Below are 22,513 nucleotides of genomic sequence, written 5' to 3'. Positions count from 1 at the left end.
TATTCTTATTTTTATTTATTCAAACAATATTTGTGTTAGGAAATATGCTAATTTTTAGAAACAAAAACATGAATAAGAAGGTACGGTCCCTCTTTTCAAGGAACTTAGAATCTAGTGAGAAAGTGGGAGTCAAAAAGACCAAGTACTGGAAGACCCGTGACAGAGTTATGTACAAATAAAGGGGAATATTTATACCATAGACTGGAGCTGAGAGAGTATGTAGTCTAGGACTTTGAGGGTGATGTAACAGTGTAACTCACTACATTAACATATTAATGGAGAAGGATCAGGTGGGAGTAGATGTAGGAAAAATTGGATATGCCAGGTGTGCTGTGGCTTGTGCCTGAAATCCTAGCTAGCTAGAAGACTGAGGCAGGAGGTTCACTTGAGGCCAGGAGTTTGAGGCAAGCCTGAGCAACATAGTGAGAGATCTCATCTATAAAACATTTTTTAGGCAGGGCACGGTGGCTCATACTTGTAATCCCAGCACTTTGGGAGGCCAAGGCGGGCAGATCACTTGAGGTCAGGAGTTTGAGACCAGCCTGGCCAACATGGTGAAACCCCATCTCTACTAAAAATACTAAAATTAGCCAAGTGTGGTGGCACACACCTGTAATCCAGCTACTCAGGAGGCCGAGGCAGGAGAATCACTTGAACCCAGAAGGTGGAGGTTGCAGTGAGCGGAGGTTGTGCTATTGCATTTCAGCCTGGGCAACAGAGCGAGACTCTGTCTCAAAAAAAAAACCAAAAATCAAAACTTTTTATTTTAAAGTTAGCTAGGTGTGGTAGTGCGCATCTGTAGTTCCAAGTGCTTGAGAGACTGAGAAGGATTTCTTGAGCTTACAAGTTAAAGGCTGCAGTGAGCTATGATCATGGCATTGCATCTCAGCCTGGGTAACAGAGGGAGACTCTGTCTTCAAAAAAATAAAAAATAAATAATACTGGATAAAGTTCAGCACCCATTCAGACAGTGAATAGAAATGGAAGGGAATGCCTGATTGATGGTATCTATCAGAAAATTACAGCAAACATCATGCATTAATGGTGAAACATTAAATGCTGTTCTCTTAGATAACAACAAGAGAAGGATATCTGTTGTCTCCATTTCTATTTGTTAATGCACCAAGTAAAGAATTAGAAATGTAATGCAAGATTGAAAAGGTGGAAATAAACTGTCATTTACTGATGGTGTGATTTTTTTTTTTTTTAACCTAGAAAACCCAAGAACATGAACCTAGTAAACTAAGTTTTGAAAGGTGGTTAATTAGACATTCAGCATTCAAAAACTCTGTAGTTTTGGCTGGGCACGGTGGCTCACGCCTGTAATCCCAACACTTTAGGAGGCAGAGGTAGGTGGATCACTTGAGGTCAGGAGGCTGAGATCACCCTGGCCAACGTAGTGAAACCCCGTCACTACTAAAAATACAATAACACTTAGCCAGGCGTGGTGGTGCGTGCCTGTAGTCCCAGCTACTTGGGAGGCTGAGACATGAGAATCGCCTGAACCCTGCAGGCAGAGGTTGCAGTAAGCTGAGACCGTGCCACTATACTCCGGCCTGGCAGAGTGAGACTCTGTGGCAAAAAAAAAAAAAAAAAAAAAAAAAAAAAAACCCGAAAAACCAAAAACAAAACGCTATAGTTTTCCTGTTACACAATAGCACCAGTAGACAATGTAATAGAAAAAAAAATCCATTTCACAAAGCAACAAAAGCTTCTTTACCCAAGTAAGAAAAAAAACCTTAAATATGTAAGACTTCTGTGGGGAAATTTTAAATTTTTACTGATGGAAATGAAATGCCAGTTTTTAATCAAATTAATATTACTAATGTCAATAAATCCCAACAAGGTTTTTCATAGAACCTTATAAATATCCTAAAATGATAGAAAAGGTCACTATGTTCAATTAATGAAGACAGTATAGAAAAAACAACAACAAAAGAAAGGGACTTGTCTTAGTAGAATTGAGATCATAATAAAGCTATAATAATAAACTATAGTAAAACAAGGTTTTAATGACACAGAGATAGACAAATGGCTTAGTGGGACAGAATAGACTCCAAAAGTAGACATACACTTAATGTGGGAATCTGAAATCAGTGAGAAATGTAAGCTGTTTAGAAAATGGTGTTGGCATAATTGATTATCAGTATGGAAAAGCTACAAATTAAATTCAAGAGGACCTTCAAAAGCACCAGTAGACAACCTATTAGAGCAAAAAAGGTTAGCATTGTTGCTAAAATTAAGAAGAATAAACAAAAAATGATAGCATATCATTTGATGTTCACATATCAGTATTAACCTATCAGCAAATACATTTTTAAAATATTACATTAACTTTAATGGCAAAAACTATAAGCATCTAGGAATAAATCTAATAAAAGGCCTTCCTGAAGAAGATTATAAAATGGTTTTGAAGAAGAGCTGAATGAATGTAGAGAGATACACCATGCTTATCAGTGGGAGGACTCAATGCTGTAGAGTTGTCAGTTCATTCTTAATAAATTTGTAGATTGGGTGCAATTTCAGTCAGAATCTTAATAGGTTTTGTTTTTTGTTTATGCAGAATATGACAAGCTGATCCTAAAAATCATCAAGGACCATGAATGAATAGTTAAGATAAATTTGAAAAAACAGTTTAGTCAGGGCATCTTGCCCTACCTACACATCAAGATGTAAATAACTATAGTTGTTAAGGTGGTGCTGTTGACATGGGAATATATAGGTAGACCAGTGAAACATAAAGGAGAACACAGAAACAAGCCAGGCCCATATATTAATAGGATGCATTGAGAAGAACACAGCATCTCTTCTGTGTTTTTCCTGTTAAGGATATATATCCTGAACTTAATTATGAGTCAGCACAGTCTTATCAGACAAACCCAACTGAAAGTCATTCTATCAAGTATGTGGCCTGTAACCCTTCTAAAGTGTCTAGTTCATGTACATCAACAAAAGGCTGAGAAATCTCCAGCCTGAAAGAGATTAAAGATTGCAGTTCAGACTACCACATGCCAAGCGTGATTCTGAACTGGATCTATTTCCTGTAAACAACATCCATTCATTATTGGGACAAGTAGGGAAACGTGAATGGATTCTTAAGATTGGACTATGTAGTAATGTATGTTTAATACTGCCCCATAGATCATTAGGCTCTGTTCATTCATTTCAGCTTTTTTTCCCCCCTCTCCATGCTGCTTTGGATTGTTTTTATTGTAATGTCTTCAAGTTCACTAATCATTTGCTATACAGTTTCTAATCCGTTGTTAAGCTCGTGTGGTGAATTTTTCATTTCCAATAGTTGTATTTTGCAGCTTTAGAAGTCCCATTTGAGTTTTTCAAAACATGATTTACGTTTCTTCCTGCTTAACATTCATGTCTTTCTTTAAATCCTTTTGTAGGTTTATAATAACTGTTTTAAAGTCCTTGTTTGTTATTTCTGTCATCTTTTTCATTTCTGGGTCTGTTTCTGTTGACTGTTTCCATTTTCTTTCCTGGTTATAGATCACATTTTCCTGATATTTTGTGTCTATTCATTTTTTTAAATTTTATGCTGGATATTGTAATGATTATATTTTGGAGTGTCTGGACCTTGTCCTTTTAGAGTGACAAACTTTGTTTTGGCAGGTTGTCAAGTTACTTGCAATCAGCATGATCCTTTCAAGACTTGTTTTGTTGGGGGTGGGGTTCTTGAATAGCTTTTACTCATCTGCTGATTTAGTTCTCCTTCTAAGACATGACTGTTGTGCGGTCTCTGCTGTATGTTCTGGATGTTCATTAAGTCTACTTAACTCTGCTTGTCAGGACTCAAATTTCTGTCTTTACATTGCGAGCTCTGAGAATTGTTTAGCTTACAGCTTTCTTGTATTTGATCTCTGCTTAGCCTTGTGGAGTTTTAGGTTATACATGCACAATTTAGTATTTAGCCAAAATTTTGTTGGTTTTTTGGTTTGTTTTGTTTTTGAGACAGGCTCCCACCATGTTGCCCAGGCTGGTCTTGAATTCCTGGCCGCAGGCATTCCTCCCACCTTAGCTTCCCAAAGTGTTGGGATTACAGGCGTGAGCCACTACATCCATGCTTGTGTGAAGCCACAGCCAAAATCTTAAAGGCAGATTTTTGGAGCTCTTTGTTAGTGTAGCTCCCTTTTCTTTGGTATTCTTTTCTGAATGTGTCAGTCAGTTCAGCATCCATGAACTCCAGCTTTGTCTCCTCAAATTCAACAAGACTTGGGCTACCCATTTTCCCGTACCTCATTCTGGAAAGCACCTCTCTGCCTTACTAGAGAGAACCTAGTCTTGCTTTACCTGCTGTCCAAAGTCTGAAAACAGTTTTCTCGTGCTTTGTCCAGTTTTCTAGTTTTTTATGGCAAGAAGGCATCTTCCTCCTTTCTGTAATAGCTACCCCTTCCTATTTTATTAATAGCTTAGTTTGATTGCATTATTTTCTCAACTAGTCCCTTGAGTAATCTCAGCATAAGTGGTTGAATTGATCCAAGGTTGGGGATTAAGAATGTGGTCAAAGGACAAAAGAGTCAAGATGTTGGGAGTGGTGGCAAGCAAACAGTGGTTTTGAAGCAGTGGTTCTCAGAGTATGGATGGAGGATCCTTTTGGGGATCCATAGGGTCTTCCCACTTCTAACTACATGTGAGGGTGAAATGTCTTCATATGCTTGAACCAAAATAATAAACAATGGATTCAGTGCGGAAGCAGAGATAAGAGTCTGTTTTTTAAAAGTTAAACCACACATTAAAGAGATACACAAAATAGTAAAACAATGCCACTCAGTTTTCTAAGTTCTTTCTGTTTGATTTTTGTTAGCATGTAATGGGTTTATTATTTTGTTAAAATGAGTTAATGCATACATAACTTTGAAATGTTCTGTCTGTCTTTCTTTTTTTCTTTTTTTATCCAATCTCACTCTGTAGCCCAGGTTGGAGTACAGTGGTGTGATCCTGGCTCACTGCAACCTCTGCCTCCTGGGTTCAAGCGATTCTGCTCCCTCAGCCTCCCAAGTAGCTGGGACTACAGTTGCGCGCCACCACACCTGGCTAATTTTTGTATTTTTAATAGAGATGGGGTTTCACCATGTTGGCCAGGCTGGTCCTGAACTCCTGACATCTGGTGATCCACCAGTCTGGGGCTCCCAAAGTGCTGGGATTACAGGCATGAGCCACCATGCGCTAACTCAGTCTTTATTCCTAACATACTAAGTATTAATTAAAGATAGCCCGCAACATCAAAAATTGTTTGGAGTCATCAATTAAGATTACAAAGGGGTCTTGAGACCTAAAAGTTTGAGAATTATGGAAAGAAAGCACCATAGAGTCTAATCTGTTTAGGGAAGGAACTAAAGGCATTAGGAATGCAATGGACTGTGTAAAAAGGGAACAGATTAAAGAGTGAGGCATTTCTATTCATTTTCTATTTCCTGTTGGATGGGTGTCAATTTGTTGACTTTTCTGCATCCTTGTGTGGAGGTGCCACAATTTCCCATTCTGAACCATGGATGACTTGACTGTTTTTCTTCTGCAGTTTCTGCTGCCTCAGGATTATTGAGCCCTTTGCTTTCATTGACTCTACAGTTTTACCCAAGATAAAAGTACTAACTAACCTGTGTCATCCACTTTATCCTTGAATTTCTCTGGGACATTGCCTGTTCAAATATAATCCCTATTACCCAGTGAGGAGAAATAACATTTATTGGTTATTAGCCCATATTTTAAATGGATTTATTTTGTGTGATAGAACTATATATTCAAAGGAAATAGTTATTCATCCCAGGAATATGGAGTGGCAACATGACAATGAAAGGCAACATTTGACTTAGGCTTGAAATTAATTTTGTTCTTGCTTTGGGAAATCAGTTGCATTTATATTAATTAGAAGCACGGAATACATGTCAAAGTAATAATCTGCCCTTTTGGACCATCTCTGTTAATGCAGGTGAGCACACAATTTATTTAAGTAAAAAAGTATTATATGATTAATTTTAATTATAAATAGGTTGATAGTAGTATTTTATGTAATTTTAAAGTATTTTTGTATTTCTTACAGTAATCCTAAATTGGAGAGTCAGAGAGTAAATAAAAAAGTCAATAATGATGCCTCACTTAGAATGCACAATCTATCCATTTTGGTGAGACAGATAAAATTTTATTACCAGGTAAGTGCTGTTTTTAAAAATCGGGGTTTTAATAACTACTTACATTTTTGTATTATTTAGCATCAGTCATCTAACAAATATTTAAATGCTTATTATATGCTAGGTTCTGATCTATTTGCTAGAGTTAGAGTAGTAAATAAGATAGTTTATTTCTTATGAATGTTAAAGGCTTAAGCAAGCACTTAATAATTTTCTAATGTTACAAATGACTACTGTATTTTATGCTTTAAAAATCAGGTCCCAGTTTCCTGAGAACTTGCATAGAGTAACATTTTGTTGTTAGACTTCTGGAATTATGCCTTTGAAAAGTGTACTTCCATTTAGAAAAGAAAACTGAATTGGATGCATATTTTAGTTTTTAAACATGAACATTGTTGAGGCTTTCAGTATGCCTCTCAGAATTGTTATATCTGCGTCACATAAATTTTGGTTTGGCATATTTTAAAATATTATTTCTATGCATTTTCTAATTTCTGCTATGATTTATTTCACTTATGAGTTCCTTGTAAGTATGCTTTTAAATTTTTGAACATGCTATTTTTCAAGTATCCTTTTTGGTTTTGATTTTTGGTCAAAGAATGTGGTTTGTATAATACTGATACTTCGGTATTTGTTAAGAATTACTTATTTTGGCCTAGTATGTTGTTGTCAGTTTTCTTTAAAGTTCTTTGTGTGCTTGAAAAAGTATGTATTCTCCTATTGTTTGGACACAGAGTGAGAGCAGCCTTGTTTGTTAACTGTATTGTTCAAATCTTTTACAGCCTTATTGATTTGTCTTTTGAGTGATTATTGAGAAAGAGGAGTTGAAATATCCCATATGATGAATTTATCAAATTTTCTTTTATAGGCTTTAAAGCTGTTATTAGTTGCAAATAAATTTAAAATTGTTAAATCTGCCTGAAAAATTTGATTATTTATCAGTAATTGTTCCTTTTCCTATTTTTTTCTTTTTTTTCTTTTTTCTTTTTTTTTTTTTTTGAGATGGAGCTTCACTTTGTTGCCCAGGCTGGAGTGCAGTGGCACGATCTCATCTCACTGCAACCTCTGCCTCCTGGGTTCAAGCGATTCTCCTGCCTCAGACTCCTAAGTAGCTGGGACTACAGGTGCATGCCACCGTGTCCAGTTAATTTTTATGTTTTCAGTAGAGACAGGGTTTCACTATGTTGGCTAGGCTGGTCTCAAACTCCTGACCTCAAGTGATCTGCAACCCTCAGCCTCCCAAAGTGCTGGGATTACAGGCTTGAGCCCCCATGCCCAGCCTATCAATAATTGTTTCTGCATGGTTTTCCTTTCTACTGGTTTAAAATTTTTTCACTCTTCCTGTTTTTTCAGAGGTGACTTGAAATTATACATTTTATACCTAAACACAGGAAAGGCCAAAATTAATGAGTATCTTTATCCTTTAATGGAATAGTGCTATGACGTTAGAATGTTTTAATTCTAGTCGTTCTCTTTTATGACTTTTAAGCTCTTCTTGTCTTGTATTTTAGGGTTTTTTCTTTACCCTACAAATTAAATATTGAGAAGTACTGTTAAATAAATAAAACCAATGTTTCTTTTTTTTTTTTGATGGAATCTCGATCTGTTGCCCTGGCTAGAGTGCAATGGCATGATCTCAGCTCACTGCAACTTCTGCCTCCTGGGTTCCAGCAATTCTCCTGCCTCAGTCACCTGAGTAGCTGGGATTACAGGTGCCCACTACTCCACCTGGCTAATTTTTTTGTGTCTTTAGTAGAGACTGGCTTTCGCCATGTTGGCCAGGCTGGTCTTGAACTACTGACCTCGTGTGATCCGCCTGTCTCAGCCTCCCAAAATGCTAGGATTATAGGCATGAGCCATGTGCCCAGCCCTTTTTCTTTAGCTCACGCTGCATGTTTTCTTTGAGAATATTTGTCTGAAAATGCCTTTATTTCACTCTTGTTTTTGGAAGATAGTTTCTTTGTTTTAGTTTTTAAATAGAGTCGGAAGGCTGGGCGCAGTGGTTCACTCCTGTAATCCCAGCACTTTGGGAGGCCGAGGTGGGCAGATCACTTGAGGTCAGGAGTTCTAGACTAGCCTGTCCAACATGGCAAAACCCTGTCTCTACTAAAAATACAAAAATTAGCCAGCCTTGGTGGTGGGCACCTGTAATCTCAGCTACTCAGGAGGCTGAGGCAGGAGAATCACTTGAACCCAGGAAGCGGGGGTTACAGTGAGCCAAGATCATGCTGTTGCACTCCAGCCTTGGCAACAAGAGCAAAACTCCATCTACAAAAAATAAAATAGGCTGGGCGCGGTGGCTCAAGCCTGTAATCCCAGCACTTTGGGAGGCCGAGACGGGCGGATCACAAGGTCAGGAGATCGAGACCATCCTGGCTAACCTGGTGAAACCCTGTCTGTACTGAAAAAAATACAAAATACTAGCCGGGCGAGGTGGCGGGTGCCTATAGTCCCAGCTACTCGGGAGGCTGTGGCAGGAGAATGGCGTAAGCCCGAGAGGCGGAGCTTGCAGTGAGCTGAGATCCGGCCACTGCACTCCAGCCTGGGCAACAGAGTGAGACTCCATCTCAAAATAAATAAATAAATAAATAAATAAAATAAAATAAAATAAAATAAAATAAAATAAAAATGACAGGGTCTCACTATGTTGCCCAGGCTGGTCTTGAACCCCTGGGCTCAAGCAGTCCTCTTTCCTTAACCTCTCAAAGTGTTAGGATTACAGGCATGAGTGATTGCACTAGGATGAAATAGTTTTAGGTATGCAGTTTTAGGTTGACAATTATTTTTCTCTCAGTACTTTGCAGACTTAATTCTTCTGTTTCTGGATTTTTTTTTTTTTTTTGGAGACAGAGTTTCGCTCTTGTTGCCTAGGCTGGAGTGCAATGGCACAATCTCAGCTCACTGCAACCTCTGCCTCCTGGGTGCAAGTGATTCTCCTGTCTCGGCCTCCCGAGTAGCTGGAATTACAGGTGCATGCCACCACGCCTGAGTAATTTTTGTATTTTCAGTAGAGACAGGTTTCATCATACTCATCAGGCTGGTCTTGAACTCCTGACCTCAAGTTATCTGCCTGCCTCGGCCTCCCAAAGTGCTGGGATTACAGGCGTGAGCCAACACGCCTGGCCTCTGTGGTTTCTTTTTGCTCTGGAGAAATTAACTCTCTAATTTTTGTTATTTAAGCTGTGTTTTTTTTTTTTTTTGGAGATGAAGTTTCACTCTGTTCCCAGGTTGGAGTGCAATGGCGCAATTTTGGCTTACTGCGGATTCTGCCTCTGCCTCCCGGATTCAAGGGATTCTCCTGTCTTAGGCTTCCGAGTAGCCGAGACTACAGGCACGTGCCACCACGCCTGGCTAATTTTCGTATTTTTTAGTAGAGATGGGGTTTCACCATGTTGGCCAGGCTTGTCTCGAACTCCTGACCTCAGATGATCCACTCGCCTCAGCCTCCCAAAGTGCTGAGATTACAGCCGTGAGCCACCACACCTGGCTAAGCTGTCTTTTTTCTTTCCAAGCTGCTTTTAGTATTTATTCTTCTAATATTTACTCTTTCCTATTCTGCTAATCTGATCTCTTTCAAATATTTCTATTTATATATATTAGTCTTTCTTACTCTATTTCTTGCTTATTAAACATTTATTAAGCTTGTGCTGCATTCTGAGTCTTGTTTTCAGAACTCTCTAATTTACTAATTCACTCCTTATTTGTGTCAAATCTTCTGTTTAACCCCTTGATTATATCTTTCATTTCTGGAAGATTTGGTTCTTTTTACATTGCCTTTTCGTTTTTTTCATTAGTCATTTTCTTTACTTTTTCAGATATTTAAATTTTTTCTGTTTTAGATTTCATATCTGATTATTTAAAAATCTGAAATATGTACAGATCTGAATCTGTCCTTTGTTTTCTGCTTGCTGTTTCTTGTGGTAGTGGTGGTGATAGTAGTAGTGGCAGTGGCGGGGGTGGCAGTGATATGTGTGTGTTTTAATTGTGAACTCATTTTTGGGGGGCCTTTATCTGTGCGGATTCTTTGTGTTCAAGTCAAGGATGCATTGCTTCAGAGAGGATTTGTTACCTGTTGTGCAACCAACCCTGAATCACCTTTATTTTAAGCAAGTTTGGCCAGGCGCGGTAGCTCACACCTGTAATTCTAGCACTTTGGGAGGCCGAGATGGGTGGATCACTTGAGGTCTGGAGTTCCAAACCAGCCTAGCCAACATGGTGAAACCCTGCCTGTACTAAAAATACAAAAATTAGCTGGGTGTGGTGGTGCGTGCCTGTAATCCTAGCAACTTGGGAGGCTGAGGCACATGAATTGCTTGAACCAGGGAGGTAGAGGTTACAGTGAGTGGAGATCACGCCACTGCTCTCCAGCCTGGGCAACAGAGCAAGACTCTGTCTTAAAACAAACAAACAAAAATATATATATATATAAATATTATTAAATATATAATTAAGTATATTTATGTACTTATATTTATAATTAAATATGTACATTTAAGCAAGTTCATAGAGAAGCAATATTGTTGTACTATAGAAAATTAGAAAAAAAATAGATAATACAGACATAGTTCTAGGGCCAGGAAATTACCACTGTTGTCACCTGAATATGTATACATTTCATGTTTCTGGATATTTTTTTTCTTTTTTGAGATGAAGTTTCGCTCTGTCACCCAGGCTGGAGTGCGGTGGTGCAATCTCAGCTCACTGCAATCTCTGCCTCCACCTGGATTTTTTTTTTTTTCTTTATGTGTTTATCAATTATGTTTTTATGTGTTTACGTTTTTTATTGATTGATTGATTGAAACAAGGTCTCACTTTGTTGCCTAGGTCACAGCTCACTGTAGCCAAGACCTTCTGGGCTCAAGCAGTCCTTCTGCCTCAGCCTCCCAAGTAGCTGGGACTACACATGTGTGTCACTATGCTATATTTTTTAATTTTTTGAGATGGGGTCTGGTATTGTCACCCATACTAGAGTGCAGTGGCACAATCATAGCTCATAGCTCACTACAGTCTTGAATGCAGTTACTTTTGCACCAACCAGTACTTTAACTTGTCTTCAGAAATAGGTCAGACATTTTATATATACAGTTAATTGACTTATTGAAATAATTTTTTTGTTCTTGTTATATTAGAGAGGGTCTGGTTTAATATATGACACATTGCAAGTTAATATTTTCCAAATCAATGGAGTTCTCATCAGCCCTTAAATTACCTTTTTCCCCCAAAAATCAGATTTTTGGGGAATGACTGTAGAAAACTATTAAATTTTTTATATGTCATATGCCCCTGAGAAGATGTATTTGAGGCGAAGTATTTTAAGTATTTTAGTATTTAGTATTCTTTTCACTAATAACATGGATAAAATGACAGATACGTAATAGTATGATAAATGTTGTCATGTACTGAATTTCAAAAGTAGATTATAAAGGTCTCAAAAGAGGGACTGTCATTTCAGTGTATTTTAGAGTTCTTTGAACCTATTTTTAATTCTATAGAATTATGCAGTTTTAGTAACAGTGTTTTACTCTGTGTGGTGATTCAGGAAAGCGAAGTGAAGCCTGACCTTTGCCAGAAGTGTTAACTTCTTACTGTGAAGAAAGAATTATGGATAATTTCTAGGAAGAAGGAAAGGCTAATTTAAATTATCTTTGAATAGTAACTAAATCATGTTTATATGTGGCATATTCGTGAAGTAGTCTTTCTTACGATGCATTAGCAGCGTAAGCTTTAATTCACAAAAATTTATAATGCATAGTCTGTGTAGTTTTGTGTACTTTTTTTTTTTTTTTCAAGACAGGGTCTCACTCTGTTGCCCAGGCTGGAGTGCAGTGGCACAATATTGGCTGACTGCAACCTCCGCCTCCTGGGCTCAAGCCATCCTCCCACCTCAGCCTCCCTAGTAGCTGGGAATACAGGCACGTGCCACTACACCCGGCTAATTTTGTTGTTGTTGAGACAGGGTTTCGCTATGTTGCCTGGGCTGGTCTCAAACTCCTGAGCTCAAGTGATCCACCCACCTCAGCCTCCCTCTATGCCCAGCCAGTCTTGTGTACCTTAACAACGAATATATGTTCTGCAAAATGTGTCATTAGGCAATTTTGTCATTGTACGAACATCATAGAGTGTACTTACACAAATGTAGATGGTATAGTCTACTACACACCTATGGTATATGGTATAGCCTATGGCGCCTAGGCTTTAAACCTGTACAGCATGTTACTGTAGTGAATACTGTAGGCAGTTGTAACTCAGTGGTATTTGTGCATCTAAACATAGAAAAGGTACAGTAAAAATATGGTTTTATAATCTTATGTGGCCACCATCATATATATGGTTTATTGTTGACCAAAAATGTCATTACATGTTGCATGCCTATATATCAATAAAAAGGGGTTTTAGATGGTCAGCTAAAAACTGTGGTTGGCTGGGCGCGGTGGCTCATGCCTGTAATCCCAGCATTTTGGGAGGCCAAGGCAAGCAATCACTTGAGGTCAGGAGTTTGAAACCAGCCTGGCCCACATGGCGAAACCCTGTCTCCAATAAAAATACAAAAATTAGCTGGTCATGATGACACGCACCTGTAGTCTCAACTACTTGGGAGGGTGAGGCAGGAGAATTGCTTGAACCCAGGAGGTGGAGGTTGCAATGAGCCGAGATCATGCCACTGCACTCCAGCCTGGGTGACAGAGCAAGACTCTGTCTCAAAAAATTAAAGAAAAAATTTTTAAAAATGGTTAGTATACCAGTTTTTAAATGAAAAAAGTTATACAAAGCCAGCTAATGTGGTGGAAATGAAATTGTAATATCTTTCAAGGAACATCTGCTTATTATTTTGCTAGTACCATAATCTCTGCCAGTTATTTCTTTTTTCTGTCTTTTCCTGATGATTGTAGTTCTCCAAATCTTTCTGAAATGTCTTCATGCCAGAATAGAATTTCCACTTATTTAGTGAAACTTTGCTTTAATGACCCTGAAAACATTCAAAATCTCTATATTTGAATACTTACATATCTTTAAAAATTTTAACATTCTCCTCTTCTCCACCTCCACCTATAATACTCTTTCCCATTCTCTGCTTTATTTTTATTTATTTATTTATTTATTTATTTATTTATTTATTTATTGAGACAGAGTCTCACTCTGTTGCCCAGGCTGGAGTGCAGTGGTGCAGTCTCGGCTCACTGCAACCTCCATCTCCCGGGTTCAAGTGATTCTTGTGCCTCAGCCTCCTGAGTAGCTGGGATGACAGGCATGTGCCAGCACACACTGCTATTTTTTTTTTTTTTTTTTTAGTAGAGACAGGGCTTTGCCATCTTGGTCAGGCTGTTCTCGAACTCCTGGCCTCAAGTGATCCACCCACCTTGGCTTCCCTAGGCGCTGGGATTTCAGGCATGAGCCACCTCACCTGGCCTCTGCTTTTTTATTTATTTATTTATTTAGAGACAGAGTTTCGCTGTTGTTGACTAGGCTGAAGTGCAATGGCACAATCTTGGCTCACCGCAACCCCCGCCTCCTGGGTTTGAGCAATTCTTCTGCCTCAGCCTCCTGAGTAGCTGCGATTACAGGCATGCACCACCATGCCTGGCTAATTTTGTATTTTCAGTAGAGACGAGGTTTCTCTGTGTTGATCAGGCTGGTCTAAAGTGATCCACCTGCCTCGGCCTCCCGAAGTGCTGGGATTACAGGCGTAAGCCACTGTGCCTGGCCCCTCTGCTTTATTTTTATTACTAGTACTTATCATCAAAAACACTTACTTGTTTTATTGTCTGTCTTCTCTTACTAAAACATAAATTCCATGAGAACAAGGATTTCTGTTTATTCACTGCTGCATTTTCAGTGTCTAGAACATCTGGCAGATAATTGATATTCAATAAATATTTGTTGAATAGGTGACTGCTCTGATTTTCTCGAAACCTTTTTCTCTTTCAGTTGAATTGCTAAAATAATTTATTTCTCCATTTATTTTTATAGGTTTCTTATAACTTGAGTTAACAAATTGAAGTATCTTCACTAGTTTATATACATATGTTATCAACTTTGACCTGTTCGTTAATTTGTTCCTCCTTTTAGTGAACTCATCTTGGGCTCATTTATATATTCTTTTTCCATTTCTTTAATACTTTAATGGTGAATTTCTTTAGAGCTAAGTTAAGTCTAGGCAGGCTGTGATGATATAATAAATCTTAACAATAGCAGTCAGTTTTTAAGCATCTCTGTTTTATGTCTTGTATATTTTTTAATATTATTCATAAAATTGGAATGGGGAAATAAAAAGACTTTTTACAAAAATATAGCTAGAATCCAGGCCAGGCGCAGTAGTTCATGCCTGTAATCCTTGCACTTTGGGAGGCCAAGGCAAGCAGATCACTCAGTGTCAGGAGTTTGAGACCAGCCTGGCCAACATGATGAAACCCCATCTGTACTAAAAAATACAAAAATTAGCTGGACGTGGTGGCGTGCACCTGTAATTCCACCTATTTGGGAGGCTGAGGCAGGAGGATCGCAGGAACCTGGGAGGCAGAGGTTGCAGTGAACCGAGAATGCGCCACTGCACTCCAGGCTGGGCAACAGACCGAGACTCTGTCTCAAAAAAAAAAAAATATATATATATATATACACACACACACATACACACTCAAATATATATACACGCAAAAGTAAGTGACGTAAATGAGTTTTATCTCTAACATCTTTAAGATAAAACTTAAAAAAAAATTCAGTGTCTGTTAAAATTTAAAGCTTCTCGGCCAGGTGTGGTGGCTCACACCTGTAATCTCAGCACTTTGGGAGGCCGAGGTGGGCAGATCAAGAGATCCAATGTAGTGAAACCCTGTCTCTACTAAAAATACAAAAATTAGCCAGGCATGGTGGCATGCGCTTGTAATCCCAGATAGGAGGCCGAAGCAGGAGAATCTCTTGAACCTGGAAAGGGGAGGTTGCAGTGAACTGAGATCATGCCATTTCTCTCCAGCCGAGGCGACAGAGAGACTCTGTCTCTAAATTAATTAATTAATTAATTAATTAAAATAAAAGTAAATAAAAAATTTAAAGCTTCTCTTTACGAAGGTGAATTTGAAGGCTCTTGCATCTGACTTAGGTTATCTTCACAAAGTAGGATATAGACAAAACAGTGATTTTTAAAAATGCAGCTCTCTTATTTATGATTTTAAAAAAATCTGGCTGGGCACGGTGGCTTATGCCTGTAATCACAGCACTTTGTGAGGCCAAGACAGGAGGATCGCTTGAGTCCAGGAGTTCAAGATCAGCTTGGGCAACATAGTGACACCTTGTCTCCATAAAAAATAAAAAATAAAAACAAATGAGGCAGGAGGATCGCTTGAGCCTGGGAGGTCAAGGCTGCAATGAGCTGTGATTGCACCAGTGCACTCCCACCTGGGTGACAAGAGTAAGACCCTGTCTCAAAAAAAAAAAAAAAAAAAAAATCTATAATGACAGTCCTCATAATTTTGCTTCAAGGCAAGGAAACTAAAAATTCGAATGAAGTGACTGGGCGTGGTGACTCAAGCCTGTAATCTCAGCACTTTGGGAGGCCAAGGCAGGTAGATCATGAGGTCGGGAGTTCAAGACCAGCTTGGCCAAGATGGTGAAACCTCGTCTCTGCTAAAAATACAAAAAAAATTAGCCAGGCATGGTGGCAGGTGCCTGTAATCCCAGCTGCTCGGGAGGCTGAGGCAGAGAATTGCTTGAACCTGGGAGGTGGAGGTTGCAGTAAGCCAAGATCGTGCCACTGCACTCCAGCCTGGGCAACAGAGTGAGACTCCATCTTAAAAAAAAAAAAAAAAAAAGAATGAAGCAGAAATTTATTCCTTTAAGCCCATTTAGCTGTTGCACACATAGCTATAGCATATTCTCTCTTGAGATAACTTGCTTTTAATTGGAAAACTAATTCATTAAATATCCAAACTTCATATCATTCCTGGAATAAGTGATTTTAGCAAGTTTTGATACTTATTCTAACGTGATACATATATCAAGTATGTACTTTCCTTTAAATGCAGGCATATTTTGGCAATAGTTTTTTAAAGTGCTAATATAATACTGAGGAAAACTTTTTGAAACTTTCTTGTTTATATATATAAAGAATTATAGATAAGAGATGAATTCTAATTAACATCTGGTGTCATGCCAGCCTCTGACCATGGGTAAGTGCTCTAGTGAATCTAGAATTATAAATTTAAAAAAAACAGCACAAGTTAACTTTTAATAGTTGTTTTTCCATGGTTATTTGCTTTCTTATCATAGTGTTAAGTTAAATAATGGATTCAAAAAGAGTTGAATACCTTCAAAAACTTATTCCTTAGTAACTAGTTATATCTGAACATGTAGTCAATTTATGAAGAATCTGTCATAGTTATTCCTTAATATTACAATGATTCAGTAATTATCACATGGCACCCATCCATCCTATAGTCTAATTCATCCCAGACCCTTTTTGTATCATCAGTGTCAGTGGTTGTAATGGCAGACACAATGTATTTCTTCATTTCTTCAAGGAAGAGGTGGTATAAACCGAAGGTGCATACTTGATGTATTACCTAAATTGAAGAATTTGAAAGCATTCAGTTCTTTCTGAATCACCTTGTATGTTCAGAATCTACATATATTCTCGTCACTAAAGTTTTACAGAAGTTAAACATCTTTTGTAGAGGAGAGAAATAATGGTTCACTGAGGAGGAACTGACTTTCATGAAATGATCATTAGACAACGTTTTTAATAAAGCAATTAGGTTTCTTAATTTTAATATCAGTTGACATTTTTAAAATATAGCTCTTATTTATTATATTAAAAATATGGCCAGGTGTGGTGGCTCATGCCTGTAATCTCAACACTTTGGGAGGCTGAGGGGGGTGGATCACTTGGAGTTCCTGAACTCCGCCTGGGGAGGTTAGAAGTTCAAGACCAACCTGGTCAACGTGGTGAAACCCCGTCTCTACTAAAAATACAAAAATTAGCCAGGCGTGGTGGTAGGTACCTGTAGTCCCAGTTACCCGGGAGGCTGAGGCGGGAGAATAGCTTGAACCCAGGAGGCAGAGGTTGCAGTGAGTTAAGATCACACCACTGCACTACAGCCTGGCCGACAGAGCGAGACTCCATCTCAAAAAAAAAAACCACGTTTATATATATATATATATATGTACAGTGACAGTACTTATAAATTTGTATGATGTATTTTTAGTTTCCTCAGGGAGAAATAACAAGAACAAAAAGAACACACATGCTCGAACTTTTATTGAGGAGTGTTTCTTAATTTTGCTCAATCTTGTGTTGAGGAATGTTTCTTAATTTTCTAGCACCTAAAACTTCAGAGTTCCAAATAATAATTAGACCATTTTGACTTAAATGCTTTAATCTGAGGACATCTGATATTTTTAAAACTTTTTTATTATTATGTGTGTGTGTGTAGAGACGAAGGTCTCACTCTGTTCCCCAGGCTGGTCTCAAGTGATCCTCACTCTCTGGCCTTCCAAAGTGCTAGGATTACAGGCATAAGCCACTGCACCCAGCCTGATATATTATTAACTGAAGTCTATCTGATATTATAACTTTAGTTATTTAATTCATTAAAGTTACAAAAGATTTAAGACCTTATATAACTTTTTCCATATTTGTTTAATTGCAGTGTAGCACACCTATAGAAGAATGTACAAATCATATGTTATAGCTTGGTGAATAATTACCTAGTTAGCATTACCCATATAACAAGTATTGGATTTTTTTTTACAGGAGACTTTGCAGCAATTGATCATGATGTCGTTGCCAAATGTCTTAATCATTGGCAAAAATCCCTTTTCTGGTAAGTATTAAAATTAACATAATGTGATAGTAATGTCTAACCTTTGTGTAATAATATGATGTTTATTTTTTACTAAGAGCTTATTTACATTAACTCACTAGATTTTTCATAACTGTAGAAGTTGGAGGTGACGTTCCATTTTCTAGAAAGACGCAAGCTTAGAATATTTGTAAGTTATAGGTAAGACCAGACATAAATTTTACATTAAGTTCAGTATTTTTTCTACTATACCAAACAGATACTTTTCTGTGATGATTTTTAGTGTCTTGTTATAAAGAAGTATAGAAGATGATGTAGTTACAAACTTAAAAGATATTACCTTAGAAAAGAAATGATTTTGAAATAATTTCCAGGTTTCTATTTATATATCTACTATCTACCGTTGCCAAAATTGTTTGAATCTTAAGTTTTACTGATTGATTTTTTGTTTGTTTATTTATTTATTTTGAGATGCAATTTCGCTCTTGTTGCCCAGGCTAGAGTGCAATGGCACAATCTCGGCTCACTGCAACCTCAACCTCCTGGGTTCAAGCGATTCTCCTGCCTCAGCCTCCCGAGTAGCTGGAATTACAGGCGTGGCCACCACGCTAATTTCTGTATTTTTAGTAGAGACAGGGTTTTACTATGTTGGCCAGGCTGGTCTCGAACTCCTGACCTCAGGTGATCTGCCCGCCTTGGCCTCCCGAAGTGCTGGAATTACAGGCGTGAGCCACCACGCCCGGTCTGATATGTTTTAATTTATATTAAACTTAGTCTGAATGGAAAGATGAGAGGCAGTTTTAGATCATTCAGATTTTTTCTTCAAAATGTTCTGCCCTTTATCACATTTTAAATGTGATATTTTAGAATTGTAATTTTTGAACAGTTGAGGAAATTAGCAGCTACCTAACAGTTTCAACAATGGGCTTATCCTTACAGTCTACATGTTATCCAAATTAGTGTATTTCTTCAGCCCATACCCCCCTCAGTCAAAACAAACAAAACCAAAATAAAAACTAAAATCAAATAGCTATTTTTATAGAGGAAACTATTAATTAGATGTGGTGAATTAGCAGCTTAGATAGTTTTTAGAGATCCAATGGGATGTTTGATTATATAAATTTAAAAATGAAAAAACTTACCTTTGGTAAGTACCTACCAAGTTGTAGGGACCAGGAGTGGAAATAAATGGTCTATGTTCTAGAAGCTCTTATGATTTGGTAAAGGATACACAGATTATGGAGAAATCATGTAATAATTGGTATGAAGTAGAAATATGTACCAAATGTTCTGGCATATAAAATATGGAGCCATTAATTATTCTTAAAGTTGACATATAAGTGAGAGTTGGGGACCATTGATGACTGGGTCAAGGAAGACTACACAGAGATGATAAGAACTGTGCCTAGGATTGTGATTAGCAAGTAGTTCACTAGGGGGATGAGGAGGTTGGGGAAGGAGGACAGATAGAGGGAGTAGTATTAAGGCAGAGGAGTGTGTATATATGCATATTTGGGAGGAATGGTGATTAATGGCTCAGCGTAGCTAGAAAGTAGGTTGTTTCATGGAGAGTAGAAGGAAATGTCTGATAAGAAGATTTGGACTTTTTCATAGACAGTTTGGCCCGGTGGTGAAAATCTGGCCCAAAGAAGTAATTTTTTTCCAGTTGAATATTTTAAGAAAATCTTAATTGAATGCTGTTGGACAGGGAATATTCTCTCCATTTCTGTTATAGATTGTTAATTTTTACCTGGCTTGTTATATACATTTAACAGCCTCACTATAACAGACGTTTAAGATTCTGGTCTTCATGAGCATGCACAGTGGAAAACCATTTAAATTTTATAAGGAGATGAATCATAAGATCTGTATTTTAAGTAAGAAAACACTAATAGGCCTAGGAGGAGCCAGACCTATTAGGAGTCATTTTGGCTGCCTTTGTGGCATGTCCCTATATCAACCTGATTTGGTAGGTTCTTGATTTTTCAGGCTGGGGTAGTACAATCATTTATAGAAAAGGAGTAAATTCATAATTAGCATACTTGTTGCACAGAGCCTTGAAACCTCTTTATCCATTAGCCCTTCAAAATGGATATTCTTGCCCATTTCTTCTGCTGTTACCACCTTGTACATACACAGAGCTGCTATTTTGAATTCTCCACTATATATGCTTACACTGAATCCTTCAGTCAAGTTACTGTGCATAATTACCTCTAGAAATGATTCTCCAAATAGAGTTGAAAATGTAGCAAAATGTTGTCCTTAATAATTGTTTCTGTTTTAGAACAAGGCACAGAAGAAGTTAAAAAACTGCTTTTACTTTTATTGGGTTGTGCAGTTCAGGTAAGTTAAAATATTTTTTCATATTTTCATTTTAACAACCTCTTTATATCTTTTTATCAGGCTCTCATTTCTGAAAGACTTAAGGATGGACCATTGGTTTTCAAAGTCCATGTTAGAAAATTTTCAATAACTATATAACCTCCTAAGGAGATTATGTTGAAGAAAAACACTTACTTTATTTTAGAATTTAGTTACATTATCATAGTCATATCATTTAAAATATTTAATTACTCTTTTCCTTATTCTGAAGCTTATAGTGTCCCTAAATTTTTGAGTTTTTTTTCCAGAGGTGCCCTTAAAAATCTCTCCCAAAACATCCTTGTGATTTGTTGTACTTGTGTATATTTTAGGAGAAGGGAAGGGAAAAGAGAAGGGAAGGGAAAAGAGAAGGGAAGGGAGGAGGCAGAATTTATTTAAAAGAAAAAAAAAGGTAAAAAGGAGGCAGAATTTATGAAAAGTGTTTTAGGAATCTTGGTTATTATTATATTGCTCTTTGATCAATGACTATAATAATAGCTATGATTTATAGAATGCCTGCTTTTGGTCAGATATTATCCCTTATATATATTTTCTCATAATATCTTCTTTCAGGTCAGGAGATCGGGTGGGGTAATATTTAAGTTATTATCCAAATTGGGACACTTGCGAAAATCAAAGAAGGTACTGTTAATAATTATAGTGGGCTAGGCATGGTGGCTCACGCCTGTAATCCCAGCACTTTGAGAGGCTAAAATGGGAGGATCACTTGAGGCCAGGAGTTTGAGACCAGTTTGGGCAACATAATGAAATCCCATTTCTGTTTTAAATACATGTAGTAATTACAGTGGAATGGCATGTGTAAACTGGGACTGTCCCAGGCAAACCAGGATGGTTACTCTAAGTTTAAATTTAGGTCATATTGCTAGTAGGCCAAAGAACTGAGAGTCAACTCTGCTCTGGACTTCAAAATTCTATTATACTATGTTAGTTTTTCATTTCAGCCATTTTTTGGATGAATTATTATAGTGTCATTCTAAACTGTCTTCTTTGTGAAATGAGATTATTTATAAACAAATAATATGATTACTAGTAATTTTTTTACATACGTACAACAGAAATTATATGTCCCAGAGAGTGTTGGCTTTTAGAGCTGACTGTTTGGAAGCAATAATCTTACATAATGTATGTTATTAAAATTTCATGCTGTGTAATGTACAGGTGTTTACTTCACAACTGATTAAATATTAAGTTGAATATGGTGTTTGTAGTCTTCTAATTTGGTCATCAGATTTTGAGTCAGAAGTACAACTCTTATTTACAGCCTTTATGTACTATATTTGCTTTAAAAAATACCCTGTGTTGGTGATGTTGTGTAAATTTAGATTACATAGCAATGGCATAAATATGGTTTTTATTGCTGGTTACTGCTTGGTCGTTATTGCTGATTACTAAAATTGACAGTAGGAATGGAGCAGAACCAAGGACCTTTTTTTGAGATAGGGTCTCACTCTGTCACTCAGGCAGGAGTGTAGTAACATGATCATGACTCTCACTGCAGCCTTGACCTCCAGGGTTCAAATGATCTTCCCGTTTCAGGCTCCCAAGCAGCTGGAACTACAGACATGTGCCGTCATGCCTGGCTAATTTTTTTTTTTTTTTTTTTTTTTAAGAAATAGGGTCTCACTGTGTTGCCCAGGCTCATCTCAAACTCTTGTCCTCAAGTGATCTTCCTGCCTCGGCCTCCCAAAGTCCTGGGATTACAGGCATGAGCCACCCTGCCTGGCCCCAAAGGGTAAATTTATCTGAAAATAAAGAAAAACTAATTATACTCAAGTTAATTCTTTTTTTTTTTTTTTTTTTTTTTTTTTTTTGAGATGGCGTTTCATTCTTTTTGTACAATGATATTATCTTGGCTCACTGCGACCTCTGCCTCCCAAGTTCAAGTGATTATCCTGCCTCAGCCTCCCTAGTAGCTGGGATTACAGGCGTGCACCACCACACCTGGCTAATTTTTTATTTTTAGTAGAGACAGGGTTTCACCATGTTGGCCAGGCTGGTCTCGAACTCCTGACCTCAGGTGATCTGCCCGCCTCAGCCTCCCAATGTGCTGGGATTACAGGCTTGAGCCATCGTGTCCGGCCTAATTTTTTTCATATTAAAAGAGAATAAGTTTTATCAACTGTAGAAAACAAAGCAAAGGCTCAAGGAGACTGTCATTCTAACCTATGTTAACATCATTCAAGGTTTTTTTAGAAATGA

The 22,513-nt window shown here is 37.6% G+C and overlaps 1 protein-coding gene across 13 annotated transcripts in view; it reads left to right on the top strand.

Moving 5' to 3' along the window:
• The window catches only part of CCDC88A (coiled-coil domain containing 88A), a 129,485-nt gene that overhangs the window by 23,479 nt on the left and 83,493 nt on the right, over nucleotides 1–22,513 (top strand). For all 13 annotated transcript variants that reach the window (XM_007970585.3, XM_007970580.3, XM_007970582.3 and 10 more), the window contains 3 exons: nucleotides 6,053–6,161; nucleotides 17,884–17,953; nucleotides 20,217–20,275. In XM_007970585.3, the coding sequence (XP_007968776.1) occupies nucleotides 6,053–6,161; nucleotides 17,884–17,953; nucleotides 20,217–20,275 (238 nt within the window). The remainder of the gene's footprint in view (nucleotides 1–6,052; nucleotides 6,162–17,883; nucleotides 17,954–20,216; nucleotides 20,276–22,513) is intronic.

The sequence above is a fragment of the Chlorocebus sabaeus genome, chromosome 14 (genome assembly GCF_047675955.1).
Source record: "Chlorocebus sabaeus isolate Y175 chromosome 14, mChlSab1.0.hap1, whole genome shotgun sequence".
In the NCBI taxonomy this organism is placed as follows: domain Eukaryota; kingdom Metazoa; phylum Chordata; class Mammalia; order Primates; family Cercopithecidae; genus Chlorocebus; species Chlorocebus sabaeus.
Note: the sequence above shows the minus strand (reverse complement) of the source record. Positions and strands in the feature narration are given on the sequence as shown.